Raw genomic sequence first — 21,367 nt, 5'->3', positions numbered from 1 at the left:
GTTTATTTCATTTACCAATCTTTTTTTTTTCTAGTGCAAAACTGACTAGGGGCAGCACTACAAATTAAGAGGTCCATGATTTCTGATAAAGATGTCTCCTAAAATACTTCAAATTTTGTCTAATTGTTAATTAAGCATTTTGGAAGCACCAGTTCTAAATTAAGTAAAAATTTAAAGTTTGACATCTCTGTTCAGTCATATTTATGTTTCAGTTATTCAAGGATGCTGGCTTTGAGGAAATTGTTGGGAATAGTGAATGTATGGTGAATTTTGAGTCCAAATAAAATTCTCATTTCTTTAGCTCTCCTAATAAACTGTTGATTTATAATATTTCAATTTAATATTATTGTCTAGTCTTTGTTTTCAGAAAAAAATCATAGACAGTCTCCCATAGAAAATTATATTTTCTCAAAGCACTAATTTCATGTTCAGAATAGTATATGACAACTAATGATGCTATATTATGAGCACAATGTGTTTGTAGACATTATTGGGGGAATATTTAGAATTCATACTAATATTCAATATGATCTCTAAAATCAATGATTTTATATTTTTTATTAATTATGATCTATATTTTATATAGAGAGAAGTAAATGAAGAGATTAATGAATAATGTGATTTCAGTTTTCACTGAACAGAAATGGTTTTGAATCCAAATAAAATTTTCATTTCTTTAGCTCTCCTAATAACACCCCCCATTTTTTTTCTCTCCTCACTGATGCAAACAGTAACCACAAGGAATCAGTATATCACTGACATTGCTGCCGAACAGCTGTCTTACGTTATCAGGCGACTTGCTCCTTTCACTGAGCACATGATTAGTGTATCTGCTTTCACCATCATGGGAGAAGGACCACCAACGGTTCTCAATGTTAGGACGCGTGAACAAGGTAAGACTGTATTTCCTTTGAAATAGTTACCTGCAAATACTGCTCTTGCATACTATAATGCTTTTCTTTTCATTCATATTAATTTTTCATTCTTCTTTTCAAGTGCCAAGCTCCATTCAAACTATAAACTATAAAAATATTAGTTCTTCATCTATTTTGCTATATTGGGATCCTCCTGAATATCCCAATGGAAAAATAACCCATTATACCATTTATGCAATGGAACTGGATACAAACAGAGCATTCCAGATGACTACTATAGATAACAGCTTTCTCATAACAGGTAGAGCAAAAAAATGTTTTTTTTTAAATATTCCTAATTTGATGGAAATATGCATCTCTATATACCTTAAACAAGACAGGATTCATGCAATATCATTTCAGATTTTGTTGTTCTACAGATCCATGGATATCTTCAAAAATACTTGCAGAAATAACTTGATTAAACATGTTTTTCTTTAACTGTATTTACCCACAAAGGTATAAAAAGCATCTGATCAAAGTTTCATAGAAATTTGCTTAACTGAGGAAATACTACAACTGGTACACTGAAGTAACTCACTGTTGAAGATTTGAATGAATGTGAACAGCTGAAGTATTGCCAAGCCAACCATTCCCCTTTCTATGTGCCAAAAGTTATTTTTCAGCTTTAGATTAGTGTCTTACTATTTTAGGAAAGAACTTAGACATCATATACATGGAAATGCTGAAAAAGCTCAAGGAATATGGGGATATTGGGATTATATGGAATCTGATTTAGATAACAATCCCTCCAATAAATCATTTGCACTTTCCCTATGTTAAATATCATTAATACATTAAACAGTTTCCTATTATCCTTGCAGGGCTAAAGAAATACACAAAATACAAAATGAGAGTGGCTGCCTCTACTCATGTTGGAGAAAGCTCTTTGTCTGAAGAAAATGAGATCTTTGTGAGAACTCCCGAAGATGGTAAGAATATAAGGTGCAATTATAACTTAAAAAGAAAGAAAGAGAGTGATATTACATGGCTACTGTCTCTACTTCATTCCTTCTTCCATGTCTGAAGGAATAAGCATTAAAAAATGTGCTTAATATTTTGTTTTCTTCCCCTAGAGCCAGAATCGTCACCCCAAGATGTTGAAGTAATAGATGTATCTGCAAGTGAAATAAGGTTAAAGTGGTCACCACCTGAAAAACCTAATGGGATTATTGTTGCTTATGAAGTGCTCTATAAAAATATGGATACTTTGCTTATAAAGAACACCTCAACAACAAGTATAACTTTAAGGGACTTAAAACCTTACACTCTCTATAACATTTCTGTCAGGTCGTATACCAAATTTGGTCATGGCAATCAGTCATCTGCATTACTATCTGTAAGAACTTCTGAGACTGGTAAGTTTTTCTTGTTATTGTTATTGAATAAAATCTAGTGGTGTATAAACATAGCTGATAATTGTTGTATTGTTTATATTTTTTAACTTCAAATTCCTCATGATTTTTTTTTTGGTTGTGTGTAATTCATATATTTATTTGATTTCTTTCTGGCAAAAATGTGAGAAAAGTTTTGGCCATGCAATTTTTTTTTTTTTTTTAAGCCTGATTTATGTACAAGATGACTCCTAATAAAGACCAGTTCTTTTGTGCTGGAGCATAATTTAGTGGTGAAATATTTGCTAGCACGCATGAAGCCCTGGGTTTGATCCTTAGAATGGAAAAAAAATCAGTGAATTTTACAAATGAAAGATCTTGAGAAACCCGAGTTTTTAATGTACCTGTAAATTTTGAATTGAATAACTGCTTGCTTTTAATTTAGGCAAAAACAGAGACACACCCATAGGAATAAATTCTGATATTTTTTTGTTATTTGTTCTAATTTGTTTTACAAGACAGCAGAATGCATTTTGATTCATTATACACAAATGGAGAACAACTTTTCATTTCTCTGGTTGTACATGATGTAGAGTGGTACCATATATGCAGTCATACATGTACCTAGGGTAATGATGTCCATCTCATTCCACCATCTTTCCTGCCCCTATACCCTTTCCCCTCTCTCCCTTATGCCCAAAGTTCCTCCATTTTTCTCCTGCCCCCCACCCCCTGCCCCATTATGGATCATTATGGATCAGCATTCACTTATCAGAGAATTTGGCCTTTGGTTTTTTGGGGATTGGTTTACATGATTTAGCATGATATTCTCCAGCTCAATCCATTTACCTGCAAATGCCATGATTTTATTCTCTTTTAATGCTGAGTAATATTCCATTGGTATGTATACCACAGTTTTTTTTTTTTTTTTATCCATTCATCTATTGAAGGGTATCTAGGTTGGTTCCACAGTTTAGCTATTGTGAATTGAGCTGCTATGAACTTTAATGTGGCTATGTTACTATAGTAAGCTGATTTTAAATCCTTTATGTATAGACCGACCGAGGAGTGGAATAGCTGGGTCAAATGGTGATTCCATTCCAAGTTTTCTAAGGAATATTTATACTACTTTCCATAGTGACATAGATAGCAAAACAGAGTAGAAACACAAAATGGCTGGGGAATCCTTATAGAGGAAGTAGCATTCAACCTGGATCTATCTATCTTTCTTTCTTTCTTTTTTTTTTTCTGGTATTGGGGATTGAACCCAGGGCTGTTTAACTACTGAACCAGGTCCTGAGCCTCCCTTCTCCCCACTTTTTAAATTTTGAGACAGGGTCTTGCTAAGTTGGATAGGGCCTTACTGAGGCTGGCCTCAAACTTCTGATCCTCCTGCTTCAGCCTTGGGAACCACTGGGATTACAGGTATGCACCACTGCAATTGGCTATTCAAATCTTAATGAGGAAGATGGAGTGGGCAGGAGACTATTTGTGGACTGGCTACTGGCTGAACATCATGAAATTGCCACTTTTATAGGTCATAAGTGGCCAAATATCAGCAATTTTCTATGATTTATCCAGATATTACTTGTAAGGTTCTGTCCTTGACTGTGAGGATCTACAAATCTAGTAAAGCAGTTTACCTTTGAGTGAAAGCATTCTCTTGAGACTCTGTACAGAAATTAAGATGTTGAGTTGGTACAAAGTGCTCATAGAAAATAGAGTAATTTCCATTGACACAATAGGAGAATAATGAGCATTTTATATCTTCAGGAGTTGATATATTCCTTAATTTAAAGTTAATTGACATAAAACTATGTGGTATGCATCATTGCTTTTATAGCTATTATACCTAAAATAAGTATTTTTGAGGGATATATTTCCCTTTTAGTGACTCAGTGTTATTTTATACTGGGCCAAGGAAAAAAAACAAGCATATTTTGAATGCCTATTAGATACCATGGGCTGTGCTAATGGCTGTCACACAAATTGTCTTTTAAATTCTAGAGTAAAGCATAAGGTATTATCTTTATGTCTCATGAAAAACTGAGATTCTCAGAGGCTCATTCTGTGAACAAATATTTCCAATATGCTGGGTCCTACTGGTTATACAGCAATGTCAAAGAAAATTATTCCTGACCTCCTGAAGTTGATATTAATTGGTGGATGTATAATTGCTTAAGGTCATCTAGGTGGTAATTGATGATGCTAGAAGTGGAAGCCAAACCCATCTGACCATAAAGCCCCTTTTCCTTTCATATCACATGTTGTTTTGCAGACCAACAATAAAGGTGATAAATTAAAAAATATATTTAGGATTTCCCTGTTCATTTTTGCTGTGATATTTTGCTATTTGCACAGCATGAGGAAGCAAAGTAATAACTCTGAAACATCCTGTTGTGATATTAAGGAATTACCACATACATGAATGCTTACCAAATCTTTTACTACTTAAGTGGTCACAACATCAAGAGCATCTGAATTTAATGATGCAGTATATAATAATTTTTATTTTCAGATTTGTACATGTATGTATTCTTTAACTTAGAATTGAAATAGTAGATTTAATTTTCATTATCTGTTTGTCTGGACTTAATTCTAAGGGAGAGATTATAAACCTCAAGTGAATATAAGAATTTAATTTTAGATATAAACTTAAAAAGAATTTTAGTTCTGGAAAATACATTATAAAACATAGAACTCTTCATAGGCAAGGGGATCAATTACTATTTAAGTAAAAGTACTTATAAATCATAGGTGATAAGAAGTAAATTTGGGGCTTCACAGTAGGTCTATTGAGCCCCATTTAGGATTCATTGAATAGGCCTGAGATATACCTAGAAAAATACTGAAGAGGAGAAGTGACTCAGCCCAGGTTTTCCTAGCCTACTGTTGGGTTGTGTTGACACAGACTTCTCAGAAAACAAAGAAACCTAAATGATAGTCTTGGGTTTAGTGCCTATCCTCCTGATTTTTGGCTCTCTGTCCTAACTTGAGGTGGTCTCAAGGTCTGTGCATTCTCCATCTGTGTGGAAGTGAAATACAGTGGAATCTATACTTATGTCAGTCTACTATGATTGAGCCTCCAAGTTTAGCTCCTTGGGTAGAAGCAGCAGCCAGGGTTTAGTGGTCTCAAGATGTCCTTGGAAGCAAAATGTGCTCAAGAACAACACTTTGTGCCCAGGCTCAATAATCTTATTAAATGAGGGAAATACCTATTCCTTATTACAAAATAAGTACCCACTCTTTAATAAAGTTTTGTGAGAAATTGAGTGATGTGTTAACTCAGTGAAGTGTTAATGCTGTTAATTACAAATAGGAGTAAGTTATCTATTCAAATGCCTTATCTTATTTGGAGAATTGGAGTTTACTAATGCTTGGAAGTGAAATACTCTATGTTAAATAGGAAGATCAATATTAGATTGATTTTTTTTGTGTTGTGTGAGTGTGTGTATGTGTATCTATGTATGTTTGTTTAGTGGTTATAGATTATGCAGTTTACAAGCTTAAGATTAGTTTTTTATTTTCTCATGCTTAGTGTATGATTATCCAAAACATAACACTAAGAAGTTCCCATAAAAATCTTTTGATTAAATGCAATATTTCCTTGTCTTCCTAAGATATAACATTCTTTACAGTGAAACCTTAACCAAACACCTTGAACATTTCTGATTTGGACCAACAATGTATACATTATCTACTAATGGGTGTAGATGATTACCAAAAATTTGAGTAGAACTCTTATAAGCTTATTTTCATCAATCAATAACTTTTTAAAATTTGTCTGCATACATTACTACTATGTATACCAAACAAAAACCTTTTGGTATATTCAGAGTAACTTCCCACTTGGGGATCATCATGAAACATATTTTGTCTTTTATTTTTAGATTTTAAATAGATTCAGCTTTTCCAACTAATTATAATTATTATTTTTTATTTATAAGTTATCTACTTTGCCAAATATTACTACAGTTGGGAGTACTCTTTATACTAGTTGAAAAATTCTAAGTGCATCTTCACTCCCCAGAATCAGTGAGTCATTGGGTTGTCTTGCTGAAGATCCAGCACTGGTCATACCCTAATTATAAAGAAATGAAATGCCTGGGATGCATGAGCTTAGGGATGCACGTTTGTCCTGACCATTGGTGGCAGGCAAGCAACTGCAGAAGGACAGCTTAACAAATTCTTAGAGTTTTTCAAAATCAGAAGTTACACTAAGTTATAAATTTTTTTGAATTTTCAAAAATTTTAATTAAATTATTATTTATTCTAATTTGTTAGAATTAGTAGCAGAATGCAATTCATTTCATATTTATTACACATATAGAGCACAATTTTTTAAGTCACTGATTGTACACAAAATATTTTCACACCATGTCTTCATACATATACTTAGGGTAATGATGTCTAACTCATTCCACCCTCATTCCTACCCCTTTGCCCCCTCCCTTCTCCTCCCTCCTCTTTGCCCTATCTAAAGTTCCTCCATTCCTCCCATTCTCCCTGCAACATCACCATTATGATTTAGCATCTCATATCAAAGAAAACATTTGGCTATTGGTTTTTTGGGATTGGCTTACTTCATTTAGCATCATATTCCCCAATTCCATCCATTTCCCTGCAAATGCTCTTTTGATGCTGAATAACGTTCCATTGCATATATATACCAAAGTTTCCCTATCCACTCATCTACTGAAGGGCATCTGTATTTGTTCCACAGTTTAGCTATGGAAAATTGTGCTGCTATAAATATTGATATGGTTGTGTCCCTGTAGTATTCTGTTTTTAAGTCCTTTGAGTATAAACCAAGGAGTGGGATAGCTGGGTCAAATGGTGGTTCCATTCCAAGTTTTCCAAGGAGAAAATACTGTTTTCCAGATTGCCTGCATCAATTTGCAGTCCCACCAGCAATGTATGTGTGCCTTTGTCTCCACATCCTCACCAACACTTATTGTTATTTGTATTCTTGATAGCTGCCACTCTGACTGGAATGAGATGAAATCTTAGAATAGTTTTGATTTGCATTTCTCTAATTTCTAGTAATATTGAACATTTTTTCATTTGTTTGTTGATTTATTGTATATCCTCCTCTGAGGAGTGTCTATTCAGTTCCTTGGCCCATTTATTGATTGGGTTATTTGTTATAAATTTTAACCACAATATTTTTAATTCCTTTTTTTCTAATGATTTAGAAGATTTTCAATACAATATTATTTATTTTTGTTATGTGTGAACTTCTTCCTCATTTTTGATATATTTTGTAACATTGTATTTATTCATTCACTGAACATATTTTTTCTGGATTCCATATTATGTGCTACTATTACTATCTAGGTAGATATGGCAATAAACAAGACAAAGTCCCTATCTTGGAATTTAACATTCTGGAAAAGTCATAGATTTGAAAAAAAACAGTAAACAAATTTATTATTTTGGTGTAGTGGTAAGCTTTATGAAGAAATTAAGAAAAATACCAGAGAAGAAGAGAGATAATCATAGAATATAAAGCAAGCTACTTGAGATGGGGTTAAGAAAAATGGCCTCAGGTTGTATTTGTCCAGAAATTAATGATTTGTAGGACTAAATTAGATCAAAACAGGAAGAAAAGTATTCGTGAAGGAGGAATAGCAATTGCCAATTCTTCAAGTGGGGAGAATTTTTTTGTGTGTGTGGTTGATGAAGAACTGGGCATTCCTCTCATTCAAGCAGTATGAGTTATTGGTAGAAAATTGGCAGTTGAGGACAGAGACATGCAGAGGCAAATTGTAGGTTCTTGGGAGCCATTCAAGAAGTTTGGAGTTTAATTTTAACCAGAAGGTACTGGAGAATTAAGAAAAAGGAACATGATATGAACAATTTTGGAAAGTTTCTGCTGAGTATGTTAGATATGGGAATGAAGAGGAAAATCATGGTTATTGGATTATTGGTCTGGGTGAATGGTAATGCCATTTACTGAAGGTAAATCCTAGGAAGAGGTCAGTTTGGAGAAAATTCAAGAGTTCCCTTTTAGACACATTTGGGATATCCAAGTACCCTGTCATAAAGACAATGGGGTAAATAAGTTTAAATCTCAAAAAATACACAATTTAAAGGCATTACCATATTTATTGTATTTGAAGTCAGTAGACAAGATGAAGTCACATGAGGATGAATATATAAAGAGATGATGAGTAGCATATAACTGTATCCTGGCCAATATAACATAGACTTTGGGAAATCAAGGAAGAGCCAGTGAAGGGCTAAGCAAAAGTCACCAGTGAAGAAGAAGAAAATTCTGGAGATCATGTCTTGGAATCCAAGTAAATACATATTTTTCAGTTAGAAGGAATATATTTCTTATTTCAAAAAATGCAGTTGAGAAGTCAAGAAAAATGAGAGCATGCATTTGATTGGTGGTATGGCAGGATGGAGGTCATCGGTGACTTCATGTGCGTAGATATCATGGAAAGGAATGGGAAAATAATCCTCGATAAAGTATGATGAAGAGGGAACAATAGGTAAGAAAGTGTAGCAATTTGAGTAAAGACAGATTTTTGAGTTTTGATAGCAAGTGAAGGATAGAAGGGAGGAGCAATAACTGAAGGGTGAGTGGAATTGAAGGAGATTGATTTTTTTTTACCATGATGCACATTACAATGCATGTGTGTTCGAGTATACATCTGAATAATTTCACATTGTAAAGTCTTTCAATAGCCAGGAGGAATGGAATATAATGCAGTAGTGGCCTTGGAAAGCAGAAAGGAGGATAGGCATCTAAAGGAAAACTTGTGGTAGGAAGATAATTTAGTTTTGAGTTTGTAAAATTTTTCATTGAAATGAGAAGCAAATTTATCAGGTTAGAATAAGGAAGGGAGAGGCTCAGGGAGAGAGGGTGTGGTGAAAACACACCTAGTAGCAGACTGAACTAACTAAAAAAAAATTAAAAAAATGTATACCAGGCAATGCAAAAGACCCCTTTGAGAGGATAAATTGAAGTGTGTTTTTTCTGAATAGAGGGGTTTTTGGTGCATCCATTTTCAGCTGCTACCATGGAGATGTAGAAGTAGTATAGAGTTTGATTTCACCTGAATTGAAGTTTTGCCAGGAAAATAACATACAAATGGAAGGAGTCAGTGGAAATTGCTAGGGAATGATTAGAGTGACTCTGGGATCTACCTAAGGAAGGTGATGGGCAGTGAAAAAGGGTCAAAGAATTTGTGGATGGGGAATTCAAGAGTCAGTAAGCTTTGATCCAGGAGGTGGTACCCAAGAGAAGAGAACTGAGAGCCAATGGTAATGGCCAGGTTTCAGGTATTGCCATGAAAGCCAGTGGTTAGGGTGTGGTGAAGTGGTTAGGGTGTGGAGGAAGAGCACTGGCATTAGGAAGACCAAAGAACATGGAGTCCAGAGAACTGGGCATATTATTTGCATGGACACTGACATCTCTAAGACTGGTAGAGAGAAAATAAGTTACCAAGGTGACAACATCTTTAAGCTTTGGGGGAAATGGTGCCAGATGATTGTTTTAGGAAAGTGACGTAAGTGATTTAAGTGAGGTCAGTTAGGAAGGTGTCTCAACAATGCTTGATGAAATTTGTCTGCAAAGGATCTATGATTCTTTAGTAAGAAAGAAGGAGAAAAAATCTGCATATGGAAAAGAAGAGTAATATATGTGACTACCCAACTCCTGGACCTTATGGTTAGAGGGATTATAAGAACAAGTCTGGTACCTGAGAGAGCTCAAGTGTTATATACTCAATAGGTTTAAAGTTTTGATTAGAGCCAGAAGATAATGAAAGCATTCACAGTGGGTTTTGAGGATTTTTCTCAGTATGGTGGATTGGCTTGAAATGACAGTGGAGATTTAGGATGTTGAGAAGGGGAGTAGGATTATATTGATATATGTTGTTATGTCTAACTATGCATTGAATAATAATTTCCCAAAGTCTTGACATTCTTATGTCAGTTTTTTCTATTAAATCTGCCTTCGATGTCACATACCCTATAACTGATACTATATACCCTATAATAATTGAGGGGACATGTTGTCTATGCTTTCAAGGTTTCTAAGTTTTGTTACTCTAACCACATTTATAAGTAATAATTTTTATACCCATTGTATTTAAAATACTAATAATAAATGGCTAAATTTCTTTTTTTTGAAATAAAAGAATCTTAATAACAGGACTCTAAAATGGCAATAATGCTTACGTACTTATTTTATACTGTTTAATCCCTCCCCTAAATAGTCATTATTGTTATTGTTCTATACAGGCAATTTTTAAGCCATAATCTTCGTAATTGTGGTCTTTCATCTTGGGCAAATATTTTTTTTAAAAAATGTACCTAGCCAGATGTGATGATGCCTGATGTAATCCCAGCTACTCTACCGAAGAGACTGAGGCAGGAGGGTCTCAAGTTTGAGGTTAACCTGGGCAATTTAGCAAGACTCTGTGAATAAACAAATAGATAAATAAATGAATAGGGCTGGGGATGTAGCTCAGTGGTAGAGTGTCTCTGAATTCAGTATCCAGTATGCATTATAAATAAGTAAGTACCTACCTAAACTATATTGTTTATCATTTCTTTTATTGGAGGTGTTAATAGTATTTTCTCTCAGTTATTGCTTATTTGAATACATTTTTGTTTAACCCTTGGTTATTTTTCTGTGTATAGAATTCTAGTAGTTCTTCAGTTCTTGTCAGTCTGTCATTCCTTAATTGATTTGTCTTCTTTCTGGTGCCTTTAAGATCTTCTCTTCTTTGATCTTCTATATTTTCACAATGTGTTAAAACATGATTTTTTAAAAGCAAATTTCTTTCTATTGATTTATTGAGATTTCTTCTTCTGAACTCTGACATCTTTCAAAATTTTTGAAAAGTCTCAGCCATTATCCCTTCAGATATTTCTTTACTTCATTCTGTTATTTTGGACCCCATCAGCAGATCATTTATATTTCTTAACTACCATTCTACACTTTTCCCCAATTTTTTCTTTGAGCCGCACTCTTTTTTTAATTGCTGATGAATGATTTTACTGAAAGTAATGTAAATGTTTTAAATTATAATTTTCTGTGACAGTTGATAAATCCCACTTTGCATGCTTTATATAAGTATACATTTAAACTTTTTCTATGATTATAAAACAAATACCCAGTGAACATACTCTGTTCTCATATAGGACTTCACATCAACTGGTAATAACTTTGCTGGTGTCATTCTGAGTTCTTTTACATTATCTATTTTCCACATTTTTATTGGTGTGTTATTGTTATACATAGTAATGGGATTTGCTGTTACATATTTGTACTATTGTATGAATTGGTTTGCTTTATCTCTTCTTTTTAGGTATACATAACAGAGTATATTTTAATATATTTATATAAACATGAAGTATGTCTTATTCTAATTAGGAGCCCAGTCTTGTGGCTGTAGATGATGTGGAGATTCACTCTGGTAACAGTCATATATGTACATACAGAAATTATGTCAGATTCATTCCACTGTCTTTCCTATTTGAGCTACCCTCTTGCTAATTTCTTTGAAACTACTATCATTTAAATGAATTCTCTTCATCTATCTAATCTTCTCTTTTTAATTTCAGTTATTTTGTTCTTCTGTTTTAGAAAATGTATTTGGATCCATTCCATACTTATCTATATTATTTATTGTTATTTATAGAGTAATTTGCTGATATTTTAAAAACATTTAATTTTTTGAAATATACTGAACATTTAATAATTTTCATATCTGAAGCCTTTAGATAATTACTGTGTGTGTGTGTGTGTGTGTGTGTATGTGTGTTATTTTTTCCTTCTTCTTTGCTGACTTTTACTGTTGGTGTTATTAGTGATTTTTGTTTGTGTATTTGGTGATTTTTTTTAGTGAGCTCATATTTCCACTTTATCTGTGAGTAATTTATGTGGTTTGAATTGAAGTGAGTTCTTCCAGGGAGGATTTATATTTATTTCATATAGTTGCTGAGGAGTAAGGGCACAGTTTCATTTTAATCTAAATTCTGAAATAGAGATTTCTTTAGGTTATATACAAGTATCATGGATTTAAGCCATATATGCTCTTGGGGGTAGGCTTGTAATTCCAAAACAGCACATTTTTTCTTTCTTTTCTGCCTTTTCACTCAGAAATGTCAGAAGAAAAATGTTTCTATTCTCTCTTCTACGTGTGTTCTTTCCTCTGTTCATTAGGATTTATTTCTACCAGCCACTGAGAATGAGGGCACCCCATTGCTGGTCCTGGGGATCCCACTCACTTGAACTCTGTGGCTTCCACAGAGATATTCATTGTGTCCCCTGGAGTTCTCCAATATATTGGTTCTTGTTGAAGTTGCATTTTGGGGGGGTTCCAGCTCTTTATGCAGGGATATTCCTTCTCTTTCAACATCCCCAAGGCTTTATATTCTTTCTGTGGAAGTCTACACAAATGTTAATAAGGAAAATGCAGTACTGTCAGGATAATGGGCACTTATAAGGCAGGGTTGGTTAGTACAGCTTCCTTCTCTGGATTCCTGTTTTCATTATCTTTATGTGTTTTCTGTTTTAATTTTTTGTTTCTTCTTTGGCCACCACTAATTTCTTTTTTGTCAACTCTGCAATTTCTTAAAGAAAATTTGTTTTAATGTTATACAGAGTTTTATTTTTATTTTTAATAAGATATGAGTGTAGAGTATCTTTTCCCATATTTTGCCAGAATTAGAATCACATATAGAGTTTTTATAATTGAATATGCACAGAGAGTCATTTTATGAACATTATATTTGATATAATAGGAACATTATTAAATGCAGAAAACTAATATTTTATTTACTGATGCCCTCTATTCTTAGGAGACAATTTTGCTGCTAGGTTATACTCTGCAGCATCAGATCTAGGAGATGTTCCTTGTCTTGTCAGAGAATTGCCTATGGTCTGAAACCAACCTGTTAAGCTAATTTATAAAAGTATTACTAATGAAGAACAAAATCAATTTTTAAGTGCTTTCCTGTTCTCTTTCTAACATTTGCATGTTCAGCAATTCAAAACAGCTATTACAGTATTAAATCTCTTAATAAATGTATAATCCTGTGTTATTCTGCAGAATCATTGTATGCATTTTCCTTTGAAATTGTTTTCCTGTACACTTGTGCAAGGTCCAATTTTTATACATCTTGATCCATTCAGGATATATATGATAATCACACTCTGGTTAATTTTGTATATAAATATTCTAGAGAATTTTAGCAGAAAAGATTTTTAGGATGAAATTGTTTTATGCCATTATGTGTTTTATTTTATCCAGTGCCCAGTAGTGCACCAGAAAATATTACTTACAAAAATATTTCTTCTGGAGAAATTGAGATATCATTCCTTCCCCCACATAGTCCCAATGGAATTATACAAAAATATACAATTTATCTCAAGAGGAGTAATGGAAATGAGGAAAAAAGTATAAATACAACCTCTTTGACCCAGAACATTAAAGGTAAAAGAACAAATCAAATGCTGAATATTTACATTTATATTGACAGTGTGGCCTCAAAATATTAACTGAATTTTACATTATAAATGGTTTTAGTGTAATTATTTCTACACAGGGTATGAAAATTCTTTTTGGTACAATATGCCAGGAGTTTATTTCATGTTATACGAAAGAATTTTCTACATTAATCCTTTTCTACATTATACTGTATTTTTTCTCTCATAATAGGAATTACTACTACTATATAATTACATTTTATTCAGTTTTTACTTGGGGGAAATTGTGGAATTGAGAACCATTTCATAGTCTGACTCTCTCACATTCTTAAAGGATATTTCTAAGTGTCAAACTTATTCATTTTATTTCTCTTTAGGACTGAAAAAATATACCCAATATGTAATTGAGATGTCTGCTAGTACACTCAAAGGTGAAGGAGTTCGGAGTGCACCCATAGGCATATTGACTGAGGAAGATGGTAAATATAAAAGTGCATACTGATAATCTTTGATTCCATAACATTTCAAGAAACACATATATAAAATGAATCCTAATGTAAATATCCCCCTAGCCTTGCCTATCAGTATGTCCCATAACATGATTATATAAAGATTGCATTGTTATGGTATATGTGAAGCTAGTTAAGTAAGATTTACATTAAATAAATTCAGATATAAAATGCTTTTTAAAATTTTGAAGTCATCAGTATTCTGAAAAAGCCCAATATGTTTTTCTTTTTTAAAATTGCTTTTAATTTTTAAATATATGACAGAAGAATGCATCATAATTCTTATTACACATATAGAATATAATTTTTCATGTCTTGGTTTGTATATAAAGTATGTTCACACCAATTCATGTCTTCATTCACGTACTTTGGATAATGATGTCCATCACATTCCATCATCATTGCTAACCCCCTGCCCCCTCCCTTCCCCTCCCACCCCTCTGCCCTATCTAGAATTTATCTATTCGTCTCATGCTCCTTCCTCCTACCCCACTATGAGTCAGTCACCTTATATCAAAGAAAACATTCACCATTTGTTTTTTGGGGATTGGCTAACTTCACTTAGCATTATTTTCTCCAACTGCATTGGAGAAAAGATAACCTCTTCAACAAATGGTCTTGGTAAAACTGGAAATCCATATGCAACACAATGAAATCAAACCCCTGTCAAAGTGGATCAAGGACCTAGGAATTAAGCCAGAGACTCTCCATCTCTTAGAAGAAAAAGTAGGCCCTAATCTTCATGGGGATTAGGCCCCAACTTCCTTAATAAGACTCCTATAGTGCAAGAATTAAAACCAAGAATCAATAAATGGGATGGACTCAAATTAAAAAGTTTCTTCTCAGCAAAAGAAACTATCTGTGAGGTGAACAGAGGGCCTACATTTTGAGAGCAAATTTTTACTCTTCACACAATATGTTTTCCATGGGAACTTTTAGAGCTAAATATTTGGTTTGAATGACTTGAACATTAAACGATGTATGCTACCACTGTGTCTTTCCACTTTCACATTTATAAAAACATGCATTTATATAAGTTTTAGAGAAGATTCTGTATATGACAACTTTCAGCATTTTTAAAATGGCATTAGAATTAGCTTTATAATGAATTCAGGCTGTTTTCCAAGTTTCTCAACATAATTGGCCCTGAATGTTAATAGTCTTCACATTGAATATTTACATATACTCTTTCCTAACCTGAATAAAATCAGCTTTTCCACTGAGACCACTTTATGTTGGCATCTCACAAGGTGATTAGATTTGTATCATGTTAAGAAAATGACTTTTGAGGGCTATAGTTGGTATTAGGATTTGGATTTTATATTTTATACACTGTATATTTTGAAACAATTAGCTTTTTTTTTTTTTTGATAAAAGGAATTCCTGTTGCCATGAGGGGTGGATCTGGATGCCTCTTAAGTGTTTATGGAGTTTTTTCTCCTTCTTTCTTTCTTTCAAGATTCCTACCTTCTAGCTAGCCTGTACCCTGTCGATGTTGAACATCTCCCTAGCATCACTCATAAGGGAGGAATGTACATTAAACACTTCCAAAAGGATGAAAGCTTTTTTTTTTTCTGCATTCCTGTTACTCTATTCAAAATAACAAAGACTTGGGGACCCTTTGCTTCTTTTGCAAGTTCCTTTCCTCTTTAACCTTCGCCAAAGTATTTCACCAAAGTGTCCTGGTACTTTGCACTGTGCTGCCCCAGTTTCTAAGTGCAGTGCTCTTATGAGTTAGTTGTCCCTTGTCATTGTCTGTATTTACTGTACTTACTCTCCATCAAAGCTGTCTGTCTGAATTTTCATTTCTTTCATTTATAGATTCTCCTTGCTCTCAAAGTCCAAATTAACTTTATAAATAAATCCTTCCCAGTATGTCAATGATGGAAGAGTAAGGGTGAAGGTTAGCTCTCTTTCTTAGATATGATCTATGATAACATGTACAAAATAATTTTAACAATGCCCTTCTGGAAATAGTACTCACTCTTTTATCTATAATATAGTCAAATAGTCCTAATGGTGAGAATTTGAGATTTTATATGAAGGAATCAGGCCATACTAGACATACATTTTGTGTAGTCAGAGCTTTTACCAGTCAAGTCAAGACTCCAACTTGTGTTATGTATCTGAATTACACAGGCTGTTAAAAGTGTAGACTTGTGAGGTAAACATCCATCTAAGTTCTTGGCCAAGTCATATGATTAATGAAGATCAGGGTAGAGAATGGCTTTTTTATTGAAAAGAGTGATCTATCCATGAACTATATATTAATTAACACAGTTAAGAGGTCTGAACATATTCTCAAAATCTGTATTAGCTACCTATGAGTTAACTTTTCATTCATAACTGTAACAGTGAACCAAATTTTGGTGAGTTATACTATTTTATATGCAAAAAAGTTGTATTTTCAATTTTAAGACATTATTATACAGTAATACAGCAGATGAGAATTGCTCTCTAAATGTTTTGTCCAAGTGGAAATAAAAAATTGTCTTACCAGGTTGCAGTAATTGTTTATACCACTTATTCCATGTCAAATAGCTAATTTTTTGTGTTCTTATATTGTTATAGCAGAATTACAAGTAGATTCTATTTTTTTCTTGTTTTTGTGCTACATTGGTGTTTCTTTTGAAAACTATTCAATTTTGAAGACTCAGTGAATACATTTGATATGACTTTACAGTTTAATGGCACAACTGAAATTGAGAAATATAGTTTTCTTTAATGAGGTCAGTCATTTTAACTGTCTTCCCAATGTAATGCTTATTCCTTTTCCATTTCTTGGATGTGTGATTTTGCCCCCAAGATTCTTTATTGTCTGGAGAGCTTTTGGCTGTACATTATATTTATTCACCCCAATAAAGTTTTCATTTGTATTAGAGGATGCTCATTTACCATGATGTACTTGAATAGTAGGTGAGTCACTGTGACATATCCCTTTTTCTATTTTCTCATGAAATATTTTTTTCCATTGAATCACAGAAACAGATGTTCTGACACCACCATGCAAAATCTTCTTTTATCATCTCATTTGAAAGTAAACAGACTGTTGTTCCTGTGAAAAAAAGCTCTGAACATGATTCATTTACCAGAAAGTTTTTCTAAAAAAACTATTTCCATCTTAACCTCTTCTTATATATATTTAAAGAAATGCATTATTCTATGTACCCACTTTTCAGCTCCTGATTCTCCCCCTCAAGATTTCTCTGTAAAACAGTTGTCTGGTGTCACAGTGAAGTTGTCATGGAAACCACCTCTGGAGCCAAATGGTATTATCCTCTATTACACAGTTTATGTCTGGTAAGATTTTTTTTTTTTTTTGGAAATAGTTCTGAGAACAAATATTAATCTGTAACATGATAGGAATGTAGTTTTTTATTTCAGAATGTGATGCTGCATTAGGAACCTGATTATTAATAGGTTAGTTAATTTGCTTTTATTAAGAAGTAAGTTTTCCTCATATTATGTAGTGGTCTAAGCACAAATAATATAATTTTTGCAGTTTTAAAAAAAGCAATAATGTTATGGACAATTATACTAATTATACTCTTAAAAGTCTGATAGACCAATTTGTATGATTACAAGCATATAATTTTAAACTCTTCTAAAGTTTTACATGAACTTCATGCCACTGTCTTTTTAAGTTTCTTTAAGGAAAAAAATCAATTAAAATTTAACTTAAGAAAGTATTTTTTCAGAAATCTGTTAAGGTCAGTTTTCCATTGAGAGGTACTAAGCATGTTTATTTTTTCTCATCCCTTATGTGCTGATTGCTTATTTATCTTTCATTTGTGAAAAGACAGTATGTCTTGTGATGGTTGTCTTGCTTCATGAAAACTCAGCAGATTAAAATCTTCGCTTTGATCTAATGTAAGTCCTCTTAGGAGGACTCACCAGTTATGTAACACATTTCCTAATGAATTTTAAATATTTCTACTCAGAAAATGAAATACTTTATAAAACATAGACATTTCCTTTCTTTTATATTTCTGATTTAGAAGGCCCAACCTTGAATGAGGGGCTACAATATTTTAAAGTCTATTTTTCTTTCATACATTAAGATTTTTCTCTTCTTATTCCCCTTTTAAGCCTTTTTCTTACTGTTCTTTAGAGATACATATCCTTGTGTTTTTTATTGCCTGATTCTTAGTCATTTTGTCTAGTTATGGCAAAATTGGGAGTATCATAAAAGATGTTAGTGAAAAGGAAGCAGTGGGAAGAATTTAACCCCCCTCCCCACATTAACCTACTCCTTCGTTCATTTGGCAATATTGTTAGAATACTTAAATGCATATGAACAAGACACACACAAGACCCACTCCTCCAAGGAACCTGGATTCTGAAGAGATAACTTGATTATATACCCATAAACAGAAATGAATGGATCTCATGGAAAAGAGGATTGCTTTTGATAGAATGTTCCCAGAAGACCTTGTTGAAAAGGTGGCATTGAAGTGTGATCTGAATCACAAGAAGGAGCTTCTTACATGTGATGATCTGCAGAAGGGAGCTTTCCAGAGATAGAGAATAAATATCAGCTATCTTTGCTCTTTGGGGAAATGTAGCTTGTCATTTTGAAGACCAGAGAGGCCACTGTTGCTGGGGATTTGGGCACCATTGAAGAGTAATATAGAGGGAAGAAGGAAGAAAAAATTTAAGAACTAAGCATGATGGGAATTTGGTCCTAATTTTAAATAAAATGGGAGTTATAGAGCATTTCAAGGACTCTGAGGATTTTTACAGAAAATGAATTGTAGGGGGCGAAGTTGTTAGCAGGGTCCGAGGTAGGAAGATATTTTAGTAGTATTGTCAAGAGACAATAACAGAGTAGAAGAGAGAGTGGGCATCTCTTAGCTGTGGAAGACAAGCTGATATGACTTGGTGATACATTGGCTGTAGAGATTAAAAGAAAGAAAGAGAGAGAAAGAGAGAGAGAGAGAGAGAGAGAGGGAGGGAGGGAGGGAGGGGAATCAAGAGTGGTGAATCCTAGACATTTATGTCATTTACTAAGTTAGAAAAAAATTTAAGCAAAATGAGTTGATGAAAGGTGAGAATAATTAACCTTTTTCTCTTATATTATCACAAAATTTTTCTGCCTTTGGTTTTCAGTCCCACATTGTGAGAACCTTGGTCCTCTGTAGTGACCAGGTTTCTCTTCCCAGAGCCTCAGCTATTCTTGGCATAATGTGTAGCACATACGTGGCTGGAGACCATATTCTAAAGGATGCTGTTTACCTGTTTCTTCTCTTTTCTGGGTGTGACCTGTTATGGTCCATGGAAGCCACCTACTCTAGGAACTTTGCAAAGATTCTACTTGTTTTGAATTCTGAAATGCATAGTAGCCAGACTTATTGAAAATAATTAATAGCACTTATTATATTACTTAAGAATATAGCCAGGCTGGAATTTTATATGCTGCAATTAAAATGTCATATAAAACATAACTTTTTATTTTCTGTAGCATGTTCCCTGTGTGTGTGTGTGTGTGTGTGTGTGTTGTTTTTTGTTTGTTTTTGCCATAATGATGGGGGATGGTAAAGGTCCTTATTTGAGATAACTCATTCTTTTCTCTTTCTCCCTCTGGGCTTGGTTCAATCTCTCTTGGGGTGTTTATTCAAGTCAATTCAAAGTCTCGCTCCCGCTTGTACTTTTTATCTCATCTTTCAGAGGTATCTATTCTTAGTCTCTCTTCTCAAGATAGATTTTAGGTGCAACAGAAGCCCAGTGAAAGGGAGTGAGGGAATTCCAGGTTTGTGAAGTTGTAATTCATCTAACTTGGCAATCTTGGGAATTATTCCAGTACTGACTTGTAGTCATAGTTTCTAGTTTTAAGGTTTTTATTTTCCTTTTTAACTTGGTTCAGCCTCAATGCTTGTCTTAGTCCCCTGATTCTTCTGGAAAGTATGCTTTGACAGTCAGGTAGCTAGATATGTTCCACTGTGTCCTCTGTCCCAGTCAGCAGTGTGTAGGGTTTAGGAAAATTACTTCCACATCCTTCTCCCATTCTCAGTCATCTGCTGGAGGAACTCTTAGGTCTTGCTGGAGAGTGCCATACTGAACAGAGCTTTCTTAAGGGTTTGCATTTTTTCTTTCACTGCTAACAAGAAGCAGGACTCTCTTTACATTGAAGCAAACACTCTATGCCCTGATATTTCCCTCCCAAACCTATTTGGGTATTTTTATCATTCTACCCTCACCCTAAGATCCCAGGATACTCTAGTCTGACTAGTTTGCTCTTTTCTGCTTCTTTCTTTGTAGTAAAAGGTGTTTTCTTTGACTTAACTGATAGAATTGTCCTTACTTTTTACATCAGGTATTAAATATAAAACTCTGGGGTTTCAAATCATCTAGAGTTGTGCAAGTGGAATGTCAGAAACACTTATCTCTCAACAAAACTTGGGTTTGTTTATACACAAACACACATACCTGTATACTTCAAGTTCTACTGTTCATTGTGATATTTAGGACATAAAACTAGAATTAAATAACTAACGTAAATTGAATTATTGTTGAATGGATGATGAATGAAGAGTATGTTTTAAGAGTTAGAGACTCAATATTGACTTTTTTGTCATTTCTGCCATAATTCCACTTTAGAATACCAATAATGAATTCTACAGTGGAATTGATCACATAAAGAAAAAACACAAAAGGAGACATATTTAAGAATATCATCTAGCATACACTGAAACATATATAAATTATAATGAAGTATATATTTTTAAGTATTTTTAAGTTTCCAACATCTTCTTACTAAAATACTTTTTGGCAGCTTTAGCCAATATTGCTAAGTGAATAGTCATAATTCTAGATTCTCTCATTAGTGATTACTAATACTCTTTTTGGGCTCTTGCCATAATCAATTTTATTTTATTTTTTATTTTTATTTTTATTTTTTTTAAATTTTTTATTGTTGGCTGTTCAAAACATTACATAGTTCTTGATATATCATATTTCACACTTTCATTCAAGTAGGTTATGAACTCCCATTTTTACCCCATATACAGATTGCAGAATCACATCAGTTACACATCCATTGATTTACATATTGCCATACTAGTGTCTGTTGTGTTCTGCTGCCTTTCCTATCCTCTACTATCCCCCCTCCCCTCCCCTCCCCTCCCCTCTTCTCTCTCTTCCCCCTCTACTGACATTCAT

At 33.6% G+C, this 21,367-nt stretch overlaps 1 protein-coding gene across 1 annotated transcript in view; it reads left to right on the top strand.

Moving 5' to 3' along the window:
* Window positions 1–21,367, top strand: part of Ptprq (protein tyrosine phosphatase receptor type Q) — a 206,246-nt gene that overhangs the window by 31,003 nt on the left and 153,876 nt on the right. The window contains exons 11-17 of the mRNA XM_048808230.1: window positions 732–893; window positions 997–1,176; window positions 1,739–1,846; window positions 1,991–2,272; window positions 13,525–13,707; window positions 14,078–14,179; window positions 17,389–17,509. Of these exons, the coding sequence (XP_048664187.1) occupies window positions 732–893; window positions 997–1,176; window positions 1,739–1,846; window positions 1,991–2,272; window positions 13,525–13,707; window positions 14,078–14,179; window positions 17,389–17,509 (1,138 nt within the window). The remainder of the gene's footprint in view (window positions 1–731; window positions 894–996; window positions 1,177–1,738; window positions 1,847–1,990; window positions 2,273–13,524; window positions 13,708–14,077; window positions 14,180–17,388; window positions 17,510–21,367) is intronic.

Source organism: Marmota marmota, unplaced genomic scaffold (genome assembly GCF_001458135.2).
Source record: "Marmota marmota marmota unplaced genomic scaffold, marMar, whole genome shotgun sequence".
Taxonomy (NCBI): domain Eukaryota; kingdom Metazoa; phylum Chordata; class Mammalia; order Rodentia; family Sciuridae; genus Marmota; species Marmota marmota.
This window is presented reverse-complemented; position numbering and strand designations above follow the sequence as displayed.